This window comes from Nyctereutes procyonoides, unplaced genomic scaffold (assembly GCF_905146905.1).
Source record: "Nyctereutes procyonoides isolate TBG_1078 unplaced genomic scaffold, NYPRO_anot_genome, whole genome shotgun sequence".
In the NCBI taxonomy this organism is placed as follows: domain Eukaryota; kingdom Metazoa; phylum Chordata; class Mammalia; order Carnivora; family Canidae; genus Nyctereutes; species Nyctereutes procyonoides.
In genome coordinates, this window is record NW_026575136.1 from 6,825,178 (window position 1) to 6,841,547 (window position 16,370).

Sequence of the window (16,370 nt, forward strand, 5' to 3'; positions counted from 1 at the left end):
TATTAAAATTACATAGGCCATGTGTGTTTTTATCCACAACGGTTAAATCCAGTAGTGCCATATACGTACTAGGTAGTCAGTTTTTGTTTGTTTATTTTTTCATCGTCTAGCATTACTGTCCAGGAATATAATGTGAGCCACGTTTGTAATTCAAAATCTTTTGTTAGCCACATTTTAAAAAGCAATAAGACATATGTTTTAATAATATGTAAATTTTTTAATAATATATTTATTTACCAAAAAATACAAAACATTATTGTTTCAACCTCTGGCATAGCCTGCATTTCAAGTGCCTAATAGCCCCAAGTGAGTAGTGGCTACCATGTTGGACAGCACAGATCTAAAGCAGTGCTTCTCAATTTTAAGTTCAGATACACATGGAAAATATATTTGTATAAACCACTGGAATAAATGGGCAAGACTACTCATAGCTGACAGGAACTGCTCCTGGGGCGCAGGCTGCATCATTCCTACTCAATTACCCTGAGTGCTGAGGACATCCTTAATGTAACCCTATACAATTGTTATGCCAGGCACAACAGTTGGCAATCTCCAGTCTACAGCAGTGGTTCCCAGCCTCTTTAAGTGATAGACTCTATAATAGTGGTTGTACTTTTAGGACCAATTCCTTTAATAAACAGCAGTTAGATACGAGGTATATGACAGATCAGATATTTGAAATATTATATATATGCATATATATAATAGGTAAATATATATTGTTTATATATGCTATTTACTATTTACTATATACGATGTATTATACATACTTTATACTATTTATACTGTATATATTATAGCAGATACCAGATAGATGATAGAACAGATATATATGTTTAATATACTTAAATATAACATAAATATATATACTATTTGCTATATATATCCATTATATATATGCTATTTGTAAAGAGATATATTATTAAAATAATATATATATATATATATTTGCTTTTCACAGTTTCTTTTTCTCAGTATGTGAGTAGACCTTCCACCACCAGTAAATGAGAACTTAAACAGATCCTATAACCTTTCTTATCATTTTAAGGCAGTGATTCTCAACAGGGAACAATTTCCCTTCCCCTCCCCCAAGGAGATATTTGGCAACGTCTAGATACATTTTTGATTGTCATAACGAGGAGGGGTCACTACTGGCATATTGAAAGTAGAAGCCTAAGAGGCTTCTCAACATCCTACTCATCCTGCACAGGACAGCCCCCTTCTACAAAAAATAATTGTCTCTTTCAAATGTCAATAGTGCTGGGGTTGAGAGCCCTGCTTTAAGGTAATATAAAATATTATGGTCCAGTTAATGGGCAAGTATTATCTCAATTTTGTATCTAATAGTGCCTAATCCCAGGTGATAGTCTAAACTCTGGATTTAATTTAAAATTAAAATTCCACTCTTCAGCTAGCTGGAAGGAAGGCAAGGTGTTTTCCTTTTTACTGTCCTTAGCTGTACGCTTCACCCCAAATCCTCATCTTGCTAACATGTTTACTACTACTTTGTGGTGAAAGCTAGGTGCAGGAGGATGCAAAAATGTTCTTACTTGACCAGCCATACTCTGAGCCAGGTTTATAGCAGACATTCTCCTGTGGGCACTTTTGTGGGTTCTTTGGAGACCCCATAATGGACATTTGACTTCAAGTCCTCTAATTCAGGCAATTAATTTTCTTCCAGTTGCAGTTCTCTCCTCTCTCTCTCTTTTTTTCTTCTGAGATCCTCCAGAGGGGTTAGGATGGTTCATGCCTAGCTTTCATACAATGATAACTTAGCAAATGTTTGGTATCCAATAGCTACTTTTTAAAAATTTAGTTGATTTAAAACCATTCTACTTTAAATGAGTAACTGACCTCCTGATATATTTTTCTCACTATCCATTCCTTCACCAATACTCCAATAAATTAGAGTATCAGATAAAAATCTTATGAGACTGTTCCTATATCCAGACTTGACCTTGGACAAGTTACTGAACTTCTCTGTCTCAGCTTCTTCCTCTCCAAAATGGGTAGAATTATTTTACGTACTTCAGAAGATCATTGAGAATTGATTCAACAAATATTGAGTGAAGATTTACATTTACATGCTGAACAATGTTTGAGGTATTGGGAACACATTTGTGAACAAAATTTACAAAAGTTTGCAAAAATCCCTGTCCACCTGGAGCTTACATTGCAGGAGAATTAAGTTAAATCATGTTAGATTTTAGAAACGTGTCAAGTATGTAGCAAGGTCTCAGTACATTTTACTATATTATTATTAATCCAATGGAATTATTGGTTTATTCTAAAATAGAGTTTGAGAGGCAAAGACCTCTATGTATCTAAGAAGGTGCCCCCCAATCCTCCCAACAACTGGGTTAAGACAAGGAAGGCCCAGCCAAGATCTATGATTTTATAGAAACAATGAATTCTTATCGGCCATAATAATAAGATACCTTGAATGTGTTTAGACACTATACTTAATGGAGATCCAGACCTTATGTGTTATGTTCATCATGGAATTCACAGCCTTTAGCATGGAGCCTGATAATCCAGAAACATTGAGCTAATATTTTTTCAGGAATGAATTTGACATACATCTAACTTTGAAGATAGAGCTTAGGATAGGAAGCAATGAAGACATTGAAAAGTGTGAGGCAAATTTGTTTCAGAATTTTTTCTAGAACTGGTGGTAATTTCACATCAATAAGAAAAATAGGGGACGCTTGGGTGGCTCAGTGGTTTAGTGCCTACCGTTGGCCCAGGGCGTGATCCTGGAGTTCCAGGATCGAGTCCCAAATCAGGGTCCCTGCATGGAGCCTTCTTCTCCCTCTGCCTGTGTCTCTGCCTCTCTCTCTCTGTGTCTCTCATGAATAAATAAATAAAATCTTTCAAAAAAAAAAGAAAGAAAAATAGGAAATATCTATTTGAGTTAACATAAAATAGATGATTGAAAAAATTATTTGGGCAGGCAGGACCTTTGAAAATGCCTGTATTACCTACAGGCAGTATATAATCTTAATTAATTGAAATGAACAATTTGAAGAGTTTTTACTCTAATTTAGATGGATTTTTCTTTGACCATAATTCTGTGTATAGAGACAGATAGGTGGAATTATGCAGATAAAGGTTATCACGTTAAATATGAGCAAATGAGAGGGAAAATAAATGGTGAATGAATGAAACTAACCACAGTCTCATTGCACATTCATGTGGCAACAGAGCCAATATTTTCATACAGGCAAATTTTTACTCATATGCTGTGTCTAAACAGAAGGGTTTGAGCTATTAATTCCAGTAGTTCCATAACTACTGCTTTCTATTCATATTTGAATAAAGTAATAATTATAAAGGAGACATTTACCAAAAGCTTTCTTTTTTCTTTTTAATCTCCAGTGTTCAGACTGCATCATAGTGCTTCCGATACAAGCGACAAAAACCGAGTTAAAAGCAGATTAAAGAAGTTTATCACCCGAAGACCTTCCCTGAAAACTCTGCAAGAAAAGGGACTTATTAAAGGTATAGGACATTTTATACTTTTACTGTAGCAATGATAAATGAATATGCCTCTGTGTCCATAGCTATTCAGCTCTAAAGAGATATTGGGATATTTTATTCTTCTTAGGTTGTTTATGGAATGTTCTGCTCTACAACAAAAGGGAAAAAAACAAAACAGTTGTCCAGAAAACTAATCCTGAGAAAATAAAGGTTGCAACGCAGTGTCATTGAAAACAGTACCTAGTTTTGCCCTCTGTGGAGCTGGGCTCTGCACCAAGGAGGGGGTGGGTGCTGGGTAGAGGAGGTATCCTAGGGGCTCATTAGAATGAACCCATGTCACCATGTGCCTGGACAATCCTGGTGCCCACCTATCATCCCAGCATGCTTAGTAGCAGCAGTCCTTTCACTCTCAGATGTGTCCTGATTTGGATAATAAGTTACCTTGTCACCCTTCTCTGAAGTGAGCACTAGGACAAAAGTCTAAGGCAAATTAGTGTCATGGAAATTTATAGATTTGGGAGCTGGAGAACTAAGCCCTCAATCGAAACTGGAATAAGTAGATATAATATGTATCTAAATATATCTAAAGTAAAGAACAAATTAGTCTAGACTGCCCTAGCCACCATGATAGCCAAACATAGACTCTGGCCCTAGACTAATCAGAATTCAGAATCTGGTTTTACCTCACCTCACTCGTATTGACATTGAGCAAGTTATGACCTCCTGAACACCAGATATCTCATCTGTTAAATGGGGATGCTCATACCCACCACTGAGAGGGCCGCTGAAAGAAATAAATGAGATAACCCACGTAACGCATTTAATAGAGTCTCTGGAAACATAAATATTAAACAAATGTTCTCTGCTATTAATGCTATTATTATTCACTACTGCTGTTACTGTTAAGGTGCCAAGGGGATGAGAAAGAATGAATGCATACATAGAACCAGTGATAAAACAGATTTCTATAACTGGAAATCACTTATAAATTACACAGGTAAAACATTATTTTCCTAACAAGAAAGTATGTGCAGCAAGTCCAACATTTTCCCTGTTTTTCTTTTTTTTTTAATTTTCTAACTGATGGATGTATTTTGCAAATTGAATATAAGAAGAAATTTGAACCTGGGCTAAAATATCTTTCTAAAATACATTCTGAGAACAAAATTGAAAGACTGATCCTTATGGGAGTCAAAAGGTGATGTAATGCCGAATCATTTCTCAGGAACAGGGTGAAACATATCTTAAGATTTTCAGCAATACTTAGCATGAGAATTACTTAAATAGGTTATAATAACTGTCTGTCCTATCAATTTCAGTTCACTTTTAAACAGGGGGACTTAGGGCAGCCCCGGTGGCTCAGCAGTTTAGGGCCACCTTCGGCACAGGGCCTGATCCTGGAGACCCGGGATTGAGTCCCACGTCAGGCTCCCTGCATGGAGACTGCTTCTCCCTCTGCCTGTGTCTCTGCCTCTCTCTCTCTCTCTCTGAGTCTCTCACGAATAAATAAATAAAATCTTTCAAAAAAAAAAAAAAAAAAAAAACCAGGGGGACTTATCACAAGAATCATCTGGCATTTTGAACCAATTGTGAAAGGTGAAATTTTATGAAGCATGAACATACATATCACTAATAGAGTGGAAAATTCTTAAAATGGAAGGATTTGGGGGTAGAACTAGCACTTGCTTTGGCAATCCTTGGACTCTTACTCTAAAGATGTCCTTTTCAGGGCCACCGACAGTATTGGATCCTCTACAGATTCAGCTTCATATAATAATATACCAGTACCTTCAGTTTTATCTTGGAATGCACTCCATCGATTATCATTTTCTTTGAGGAGATTCAGTTGCAGTTTACCTGCCACTTTGGGAAAAATAGAAAACCAAATTGAGCTCAAACAATCCCAATCTGAAATACAGTCCAAATTTTTCATGACCGTGGCAAAATGGAAAGGGTTTTAATTCAGTGGCAGGGTCTGGCTCCAATCAAAATACTAAAGCATTAACAACTACAGTGCTCCAGCCGTGGTCTCAGAAAGCAGCAGATGAACTGGATGCCTAATGCAGTTTTCATACTGATGTAATGGAACCACTGAACACACTCCGATGTGTACATTTCCTATCTTAGAGCTCCATTAAATTTCCACCATAGCTGACCCATGAGTCAGTATTCATTAGTAGGGCTATGGAAAATCTATGTGAAATTCTGATTTGATAAGCTTCCATTGTTGTCTTCAGTGGAATTTTCTTCCAAATACACATCAAGTTATGCAAATATAATCACTTCTTGGGCTTGTTTCAGTTTTAACTGTGAATTTTTAAAAAGCGTTTACTGATTTTTTTTTTTCTTTTCACTGAGTAAAAAGCATTAAACCAATTTTTAAAAATACAGGCCCAGTCAAATTTAGTACTTTCAGTCTATTTTCTTAGCAAAGTTAAGGCAAAGACTTAGAAAAAGCAATGGAATTGGGGTTTTTGATCAGTTATGAAAAATTATAGAAGATAAATGAATGATTAATGGTTAAATGCCTTCTCCAAGTAAAAGGACTTAACTCTTTCAAGGCGAAGAATTACTCAGAAAGAGAGATAATGGCCTTTAAAGTGGTCTTCTGTGTACCTGCCCACAAGAATATGTATCAAATTCTTTCAACTGTTGAATCTGCTAGATCTGGAATAAAGGCCTTCACAACATGATTCAGGAAAGCTGTGGTGACTGTTTGGGTCTTAAAAGTGCATTTCCTGACACCTGGGAGTGACTCTGCAAGGCCATAGCCACTTTTCAAAGTGTTTTTTACTCCTCTATGTAATGTTGCCAATAGGTTGAGAGGCCTAAGCTTTGAAATCAGCCAGCCTTTACTGAGCACCCACAATGGAGCAGGAAGGGCTGTACCTTCTTGACTTCATAATGCCCAGCAGAACTATATCCACGAAGCACTTTATCTGAAAGGAGACTTGTCCTAATATTACACAATCTGAACTTGGTCGCAAACCCTTTTTTCTATATCTGGTTTTTGGACTCACAGAGACCCGGCCAATATGTGATTTCATTGGCTAGAAGCTAAGTCTGGAAACACTCCCCTGATGGAGCTGCATTTTCTAATTTCTTTAATAGGACTAACAAGAAGGGTATATTACAATGGCAAAAAAAGGGCCAGCAGGTAATTGGATGGGCACTCAATGGAAAGAAATCTTGACAGCTCAAGTGGTTGTAGCACTCCTTGCATCATGGTGGTGATAGCTTCTGGAAAGCCTTCAGTTTCTCCAAGTGCTTTCACATTTGCCAAGGGAGTGGCAAGTGTATTCTAAATGTGTAAGTTTATTGCATTGAGCATCTCATCAGAAATAAAACTTGAATCAGTTTAATATGTAAATTATAGGCAAGAGGGTACATTTTAGAGTGGTAGGTATGTTTGTACATATTTTCTGCCTGGTTTTGGAACTGGATTAATAGCTCTTTAGTGTCAGTCAAACTACCTTATATAATCTTTCAAACAACAGCATTAATATCCAAGAATAGAAAACACTTGGCAATGCAATTTCTAGGAAGGATAGCAATTGTTTGTTTTTTTAGAAGCAATTGGTATTTCCTTATATCAAAGTGATAGAATTAGAAAGGATTGTATGTTTAGAAAGTAGTTTCTTTCATCTTCATGTGGATAAAACCATAATGGATGGTATTAGTAGAAATTGAAAGTAATTCCGTAACACTTTATTTTGTAATCACTATATTATAAAGGAAACAACCTGTTTAAAGATTCTATAGTGTGGATTTATGATGAAAAGGATTATGATACAGCAGGTCTTGGCCTTTCCATTGACTTTCTCTATAACATCCAATTAATTAAATCTCTACTTACTGCTCTAGTAACCATGGAAAACTGAGACTTCGTGCCTCCATTGACCAGACAAGAAGTTTAGTGTCCTTTCCTCTCTCATCCCCTCTTTCTTTGCTATTGTAATTCTTGCTTCTACATCATAAAAACTCAGTATTTCACAGCTTTCTATAATTATGACTCATTTATAGATTGGCTCTAAAAGCTAAAAACCAAAGAAACAGCATTTGTACAATTACAATTATGTAAGGTTGCTTACTGCAGCTTGAAGTACTAGATTTCATTCTCTATTCTTATAATATCATGACCTCTGTGATCTGTACAGAGTAATCCTCCTAGATCATGGTGAAAAAGACTCACATTTGAAGGTTGCATTAGTGCATTTATGCTGTTTCACGACCACAATCAAGTCCTCCACTTATCCCCCATATCTTGGATCTAAATGTGAAGAAAATCAGGCACCCACATTTACTTTATATTGACCATGTAAATATTCTGGAATCCCTGGCCAAGTCATGTGCTAGATTGGATTAACATATCCAATCGAATATGGGTTCGATATTATGACTTAATGAGCCATATAAATTAGAATGTTCTTATTTTTTTAAGTTTTTAATTTCAGTTAGTTAACATGCAGTGTTATACTAGTTTCAGAGGTACACTATAGAAATACAGCCCTTCCGTACATCACCCTGTCCTCATCACAAGTGTCCTCCCTAATCCCTATCACTTATTTAACCCATCCCTCCACCCCTCTCCTCCCTGTTAACCATCAGTTTGTCCTCTATAGGTAAGAATCTATTTCTTGGCTTGCTCTCTCTCTCTTTATAATCTTATTTTTGAAGCTTATGCTTCATCACTTCCTTACAATCATGCTATCTTTTAGTTTGATATATTTTTTTGTTGTGAATTTCTCGTACAGATTTTTTTCCCCACAGAGTTTCATTTTTTCCTTGTCTCTGGACCTTTATATCACCAAGGACTTCAATCTTCTCAAACAGTCTGTGTTTTCTAGTCTGTGACTCATGGCTTTTTTTTTTTCTCTAGAATATCTTCTAAACTCCTTCCATTACCTTACTTCATTTTGGATTGGTTGCTTTCTGGTCTTCACCTTTATCACTCTGTGATTCTCTTTTACTGAACTTATGAATTGTATTCACTGTCTTCTGAATCCATACCTTCTCTTTCTTATTTTAATTCCTTAAGTTATTATGTAACAGCCTCTGATAACTTATTTAGGTAACATGAGACTTTGATTGTCTAAAAATATCTTCAGTATATCCACATACTTGCTCAATAGTGTAGTTGGGTATAGAATTCCATTGCTTCTAGAATTCAAAGTTGCCATTTCCATTCTTACTCCTGTTACTTTGAATATTTTTCTTTCAGAATCATTGGGAATTTTTGTCTTTATTTTGAAATTCTGTAATCAAGATAATGTATATAATTGGCAGAATTTAACAACATTTATTCTGCTTAGCACTCAACTCTAAGAATTATGATTCTCTTGGGCTCCGAGTGTTTTTTTTTTTTTTCTCTTTATCACTATGTTGATACAACCTTCCCATCAGTTTTCTCTGGTTCTTCTTTTGGGATCTTTACGATATGAATATTAGATAATCAAGATTTATTTTTCTCATATTCTGAAAGAATTCTCAATTTTATCCCTTGTCTTTATTAATTTATTTTAACTTCAGCAGTTATATTTCAATTTGCTAGAGTCTTTCTTATTCTCAATCCTTTTTTTGCTTATCCCACTTTCTCAAATGTCATAAAGGTAGAAACTTTGTTGCTCATGTTACTCCCATATCTAATAGTGAGGCTGACACTTGGCACTTAGCGTTCAATAAATATTAATTAATAGAATAAGTGACAAAAAAAGAAAATAGATTACATCTTTTTTTCTAACTTATCCAAAGATATAAATAAAAATGGGTTATTGTTGTTTGGACTTTCTTTTTACTTTTTAAGGTGTTATGTCCTGCTTTTTAAATCATTAATTTTATCTAGGTATTTTTGTTTCATATTGTACTTCTATGACATTAGTGACTTAGCTCAAATGTCTGGTGGGCAATGGTCATTCATTTTATTACAAAATGAGTCTCCACAAAGACTAGCTGAAGCTCTGTGTACATGGATAGAGCTTGTTAATAATATGGTTTTGCTTTAGGGTGATGTGTGGGGACTCTCACACCTGCCTCAAACATCAAATATTTATGAAGACTATGGAATGCCTTATATATTCTCAATACATTTAATCAATCTTTACATATTTTTATGTGATGATAGAAAAAATTTCTGCTCCATTTTACAATTCAAACAACTGAGTTTATTTGAAAGTACAGCAATTTTAGAATTTGACTAAGCTAGGTTTAAAGCTGGGTTCTGCCTTTTACCAGCTATCTAACTTAATGTTTGGTTACTGAATTTTTCATCTATGAAATATACATCATAAAATTGAAATGGGATGAAATGTGAAAGAACTTCACACAGTGACAAGCTTATCTTCATTATTTAGCAATTTTATTCCTTCCATCTTTCTTTCTTTTCATCTTCCATTCCTTCCCCATTTTTCCTCTTCTTTACTTTCTTATTTAGGTTTATGGAGCAAATTATGATCAAAATGACCCTCGGAAAACATTTTCTCTAGCATTCCTTTAAAATTTGGGAAATCAGTCCTGGGAAGTGTCAAGGAAAAGCAGTAGTAACTTGCTTACTTCAAGGCAAGTGCGTAGATAATTTATGGTTGGCTCATATTTATCTTTTTCGTAATTTTCATCATGGTACTCTTTATACATAAATGGGCATAAGCTAATTTTCTTTTCTAGCTACACCCATTTATACAGTGTCATCTAATTGCAGGAACATTTAAGTAATTACTCACACAGACACAACTAATTGTTTAAGGTTTCCGTCACATGAGAAAATAATGTCTTTGAAATTATAGTACTTTTATAAAATGTGTCAATTATATTGAGAAGTAAAGAAAGATTTGCCACTCAAATTGCAGATACAAGTTATCAGCCCTAAACTTTCAACAGTCATCTTGATGAATAGCAAAATCATTGAGTTAAGAGGAAAGTATTTTTAAAATATTTTGATAGAACAGATGTGTGATGGAGTAACCTACCTGTCACATTGCTAATTTAAGCAAAACATTTATAAGCAACAGTAACAATATACCTTTGGGTAGAGATATGCTCCAATTTTGCCCTTTTATCAGTGTTTGTCTGAAAATAATTGTATTTGAATTTATATACTGGGGCATGGGTCTATCATTGCTTGGGCCTGAAATATTCCCACAACTTCCACAATATGCACTAATGTGCTTGAAAATATCTTGTAAATCTTCTTTTCTTTAAACTTCCTTATGGTTCATAATTGAACTGTGATCCTTACGTGTGAGCTATGTCATGATTTAATATTAACCAAAATTAATAGCCAACCTTAAGCTTCTTTATCTTGGCCTACAAGCTTCCTGGTTCCTTTGCATTTACAGTTCCCAGGCAGTTTCTGTTATTTAAAGGCTCTTGGGAGCAAATGTGTTGGTAATAGAGTACCACATAGCTAGCTTTTGTTCAATAATAAAATACAGGTCACCATGAGAGATGGTAAATGTTGAGGAAAAAGTGCACCTGGGTAGCAGGTTAAGCCCATGTCTTTTAAAAGCCCATTATTCAGGGAGGAAATGATCCAGGTCTTATGAGATATTAAAAGCAGAATAACTTTGGAGCAACAAGAGAAAAATGAGGTCCAGAAATGGGAGCAAATTAGGTAAGGGGAAAAAGAATGAGCCAGAATAATAAGTTGGTTTGTCTGTGGTTCAAGAACTTCCTTTCTTATGGAGAGAGACCTTTTACACAGGCATTAGTTAGAATATAATATTTGATATGGTGAATTATATATACATCTGATTTTTAATATCCACAAAATAGTTTTACCAAAAATTTCCTGGTATAATCTGTTACATTTTGTGTGTTTATATATCATAATAATGCTAAAAATAATAATTCTCCTTTTTCCTTTCTTTAAATTACATTTCTTTCCCTTTGAGTCAAGCCCTCAAAGTCTTTCCCATTTTTTAGGTAAGAGAATATGCCAGATAGTATCAAGCTTCAGCCCTAAAACTGACTGGATGCCTAATAATAGCCCTGCTAAGTGCCGGGAATATAAGATGAATATGACCCAATTAATTCAAAACCAGCATTCTCACATTTTGTTTTTAGCCAATGGTCTCCAAAACCCATATTAATTCTCGCCATGGCAATAGATGCTGGTTTTATTTATTCCATGGTCTATCTATCCTTAAAAGATTGCCCAGAGTTTTGGCATTCCCTATGAGGTTAGTCTAATCCTGGTGCCAGTTTGAAATATTGCCTTTAAGCCTTCCATTTTGAGGACTGACAAGTTTCCATAAAATAAGAAGTAGAGCATGAGTACCAATAAGGAAACAGTAACAGATCCAGACAGGTTTTCTTTCATAAGACGGATCTATATCACATTTTAGGCATACTCTACATTTTGACTTCACGTGTGTGTGTGTGTGTGTGTGTGTGTGTGTACAGGTTATAAAAAAGATACAAAATCTCCCCTTCCCTCCCTGACATTGCACCAGCTGAAGTTTATACATTCTTGGAGGCATATCCTCAACTAGTTGCAGATGACCAAAAGTCAAGCTAATGTGCTATTTCCCTTCTGTGTCAGGAGGCTGCGGCCCTCTGGAGAGGGGGTCTGTGGCCATTTCACATGATCACATCCTAAATCTTCCTTCCATGAAACCACAAGAAGAAAAGAAAAAGATGCAGGGCATCAGTGTTCACAAGAATCCCCCTTTTTAAAGGTTAGCATTTATTATTGATACCCTGCTGTTCTCCAGCAGGTGTTCTCATACCACATAGTTCCCACATGACTCCTAAACCCGGCTTCACAGGCAGTGGAAGATTCTTCAGCTTAGTTCTTGTTAGCTTTTCAGGGTCTCCCTAGGCTCTACGAACCGTATCCAAAGCCAGTGCTGGCTATTCACTTTCTCCTTTGTAGTTTTTATAATTCTCCTGCTCACACAAACTACTAGCTGGTGATTTTATTTTGTGGTGAGGTGGATAATTGAGGGAGAGGAAAACACAGAATTTCATCCTGACCTAAAGATTGATAATTTGAACAAATGTATGAATAAATGCTTCATAGGCAGTGAGATGAATTGAATTTTCCATGATGCTTGAGAAAGGAGGTCCCACTCCTTTCTCACTCATTGTACCCTTGGGATTTAAGTCTACATTATGTGCACATTGAATGTGTCCCTAAGGATAGAATCTATCAGAGCTCTCACAACTGGTTATCTCCTCATCGGGGTCCACATTCAGCAGATGTGTGAACTGTTACAAGCACAGGAAATATTAATATCAACAATTCATTTTGACATATCTTAAGATTAAGATAGTGCTCTTTTATTTCCTTTAGTACCACTGACAGTTTGGCCTGCAAATCTTCCCCCTCAAATTCATGTCTATTATAAATCAACAGTATTCCACAAATTCCCAAGAGAAAGAAGAAAAAAAGAACTGTATCACGTTATTGGAGGAGGAGGGAGGCTGGCAAATTTTGTTCGGTATGCAACTCTCTCTTTTGACTCGTTTACCCTACCTGATTAGCAGCATTAAAGTGTAACTGTCCTCTGTAAAATGTAGTCATTGGAAAGAAAGCTCAGCGTTGCAAAAGTGCTATTCCAGCATTTTCTATTTTTCTTTGTGGGAGGGAGACAAGAGACCATATCAGAATTTGGATAATCGTAATTGGTGGTCTGTCAGTGTTAGTCAAATTGCAAGATGGAGAGGTATGTCTCCTAACTTTTCTTTGAAATTGACTGTATTGCTGTAAGTGTGTTTTATCAAAGCATTTTCTGGGGCAACAGATCTGAAAACATAAACTTTATGTAGCATTGTTCCTCCTTAGATATTTCCCTTTAATATGTCCTTTCTTTTTGAAGATAAAATAAAAGTACATAAAAGAGTTCTGGGAATAGGCAGCTATATGTCGTAAACACCCTTCACTCCCCCTGGCCCAAGGCCCCCAGCCCCAGAAATTTGGAAATGATTTGATTGAAGTGATGACTGCCTTGATCTTGTTTGAATACTCCTCCTTCTTCATTGTCTTCTTCTCTCTATGGGAGGCAGCAGCCCCGTCATGGAGTCACTCCTGGGAGAGAAAGAGGTATTTCAAGCAACCATATTTTCCAAACACAAAATTGAGACACATGGCCTGACAATGACATAATATTTGAAGTAGGGACTGTGTGCAAAGATCCAGAACATATGGTTGAAACAGTTTTCTTATAAAAACCAACTATTAAGACACGCTCTCGAGTCTTACTCACAAAAGACACAGTCTTCCATCTCTTTTATTCTCATTTAGAAATATGACCCACAAATCAGAAGACTGGCCGGTTTGCCCTCAAACATGTTGCTTTGCCAGTGCAAGGAGCTCCCTGTTGACTGGAAAGTTAAATGCACAGCCATCAAGGAAGCAATGCAAACCAGACTGCCAAACATATTATGAATATGTTGCTCTTCTTTAAAATGCTAGTTGGTTTTTCATACTGGAGTATTGACTAACTGTCTGTGTTTGATGTATGGTTTACCAGCCTGATGTCGACTTATGGTTAGAGCTTAACTTGTTAGTTCTGCTTTTGCAGCCAATTCAGAATAACTACAGATGCCTCGAGATATTAAAATTGACTGCTCAAATGGACTCAGTGTGGGAGTTTCATTGGTTTTAAATTGATAACAGCTGAAAGAGTGAATGATTATAGTGTACATGGGCACAGGACACAGCTCTTTCACAGGAGCTCTTGTGAACAAACTCCCTTAGTGTGGGAATTTTGTTTTCTTTCTCTTTATATCATAGTTATTTCTAAGAAACCTTGGGTTAAATTTTAAAATTGCACAGGCCTATGCAGAAGCCTTCCGAAGAAATAATTCCTGAGAAACAGACAAATTTTGATGACGAGGGTTTCTATTCTGGAGGGAACATTTAAAGTTAAGTAGCATTCCATAAGGTGGTAATTGTGTCTATTTCCCAGGCATCTGAGTTAAATAAGCTGTATAGGAAGCATAAACTGTCATAATAGAAGGGTTGGAGTGTTGTGTACATCTCTTTCTTCAACTCCCACAAACCAAAGCTCCAAAGTGCCTTATCACAGATAAGTCAAACAAAGCCTCTTCTTTGCTTTCTTATTCTCCTGGGAACAGTTATTATTGTTTTCATTATTTAAAAAGATGATCTGAACACTTTCTTCTCACACCGGAAAAAAAAAGAACACAAAAGAGAAATGAGGAAACTTTTCTCCCCTCCTTAAATCAGTGACACTTATATAAAAAAGGTTTTATGAAAATGCACTTTCACAATTTAATAGTAGCTTAGGGAAAAAGCCTAGTAAAGAAAAGAATTCGGAGAAATTTAAAGAAGTTTATAAGAAAGAAATATCTGTTTATAACCCGCCTTCTCCAATTTATATTTTTTCCAAGAGTTCAATGTCCTTACTATTTAATACTAGTATCTAACTTCATCCCGTTTTCAATTATCTCTAGCATTTTGCTTTTGATATGCCATTATAAATATTAGAAGCATTTCATATGGCTAACTGATGGAAAACATCAATCTATAATAATAAGATTAAGTTGGGGTTTGTTGAAGAAATATAAAGCCACATATTATGTACCTATTTCACATATTTATTTTTAAAAGAAAAAACCTGAAATGTACCCAACCAGCGGAAGCCAGACATGTAACAAATACCTAGGACTAATGACGGTTTGTGGAATTAGAGATTTATTTGACAATAACACCGACAGTGCATGTGTTTAGACACGTAAGACAATCAGAATATAAAGGATGCTGTGATTGTAAAACTCAATAAGTCATACATTTGGCCAATGTTCCTTAGACAGAGTGTTGTATATATTTATTGCTCAAATTTTGCCCCAGATTTTAACCAGTGTGCCTGGACTAAATCTTAAAATTACCCAATTTATTGACGTTCTGAGATGCATATGGTCATTGAATCATGCTTTGTGCTGTGATGGAGAACTTGTGTGGATAGCCATGTAAGAGGCTGCTACAAGGATTGACATTTTCATAAGATCCAATTCCTTTAGAAATGTAAGAGCAAAAGAGAGAAATTTTCATTTGCTTTCAACAGTTGCTGAGCTCCAATTTTTTAATGATTTTCTTATCTACCCATATTAGACAGGAGGGAGATTTTAGAGGAGATGTCATCCAAGTTAAACACATGTGAAGGTCATTAACTTGAATATATCACTCCTAACTTGTCCCTTTGAACTTGGAACTCAAACTCATAGGAGGAAAAGAAAAAAATGGAGGGGGAAGAGGACTGCCCTCGGTTAACCTTACAATGAAGGAATCTATCATGCAACCAGAGGCTGAGAAATAAGAAAGCAGATGGGCTGAAAATAATATCTTCAGGATATCTTAGTATCTTGAGATTCCAAATAATCTAAATTTCAGAAAAGCCATCACTCCCCCAGACTCCATCATCATTTGCACCATCTCACACATTCATCTCCTGAACAGTAAAATACAATGTTTACATCTTTTGTCATTCCACATTTCAGATGCACTGGGGCCTTAAGCATGTGACAATTTTTCCATTAAAAAAATTAATTAGCATAGGAGTACATTCAATATTATGTAAAGAATTTGACAGGACCTCACTTAATGTTTTTAGAAACAATTAATATGTCAAAAGAGGAAGTGAGAGCCAGTTTTGGCTATAAATATGTTTATATAATTACCAGTTGAAGAAGTCAAACATTTTAGGGAGGAAAAAAAAGCAAGGTTAGGCCCTCTCTTCATCAAAAACAGAATTCCCGATGATGTCAGATATCTCAAATTCTCTAGCATAAGTTTCCTTTATTCACATACACGCTCGCATGCATGCCCTTTAACTAGAAAGATTACATGCTTATAGTATGAATGAATAATCTTGAAGACAAGTAATATTGGTTAGAAATACACCATTGATCACCCACAAGGAGACAGAGCC

At 35.7% G+C, this 16,370-nt stretch overlaps 1 protein-coding gene across 1 annotated transcript in view; it reads left to right on the forward strand.

Moving 5' to 3' along the window:
- The window catches only part of LOC129495519 (rho GTPase-activating protein 15), a 617,088-nt gene that overhangs the window by 355,298 nt on the left and 245,420 nt on the right, over positions 1–16,370 (forward strand). The window contains exon 9 of the mRNA XM_055303107.1: positions 3,379–3,501. Within this exon, the coding sequence (XP_055159082.1) occupies positions 3,379–3,501 (123 nt within the window). The remainder of the gene's footprint in view (positions 1–3,378; positions 3,502–16,370) is intronic.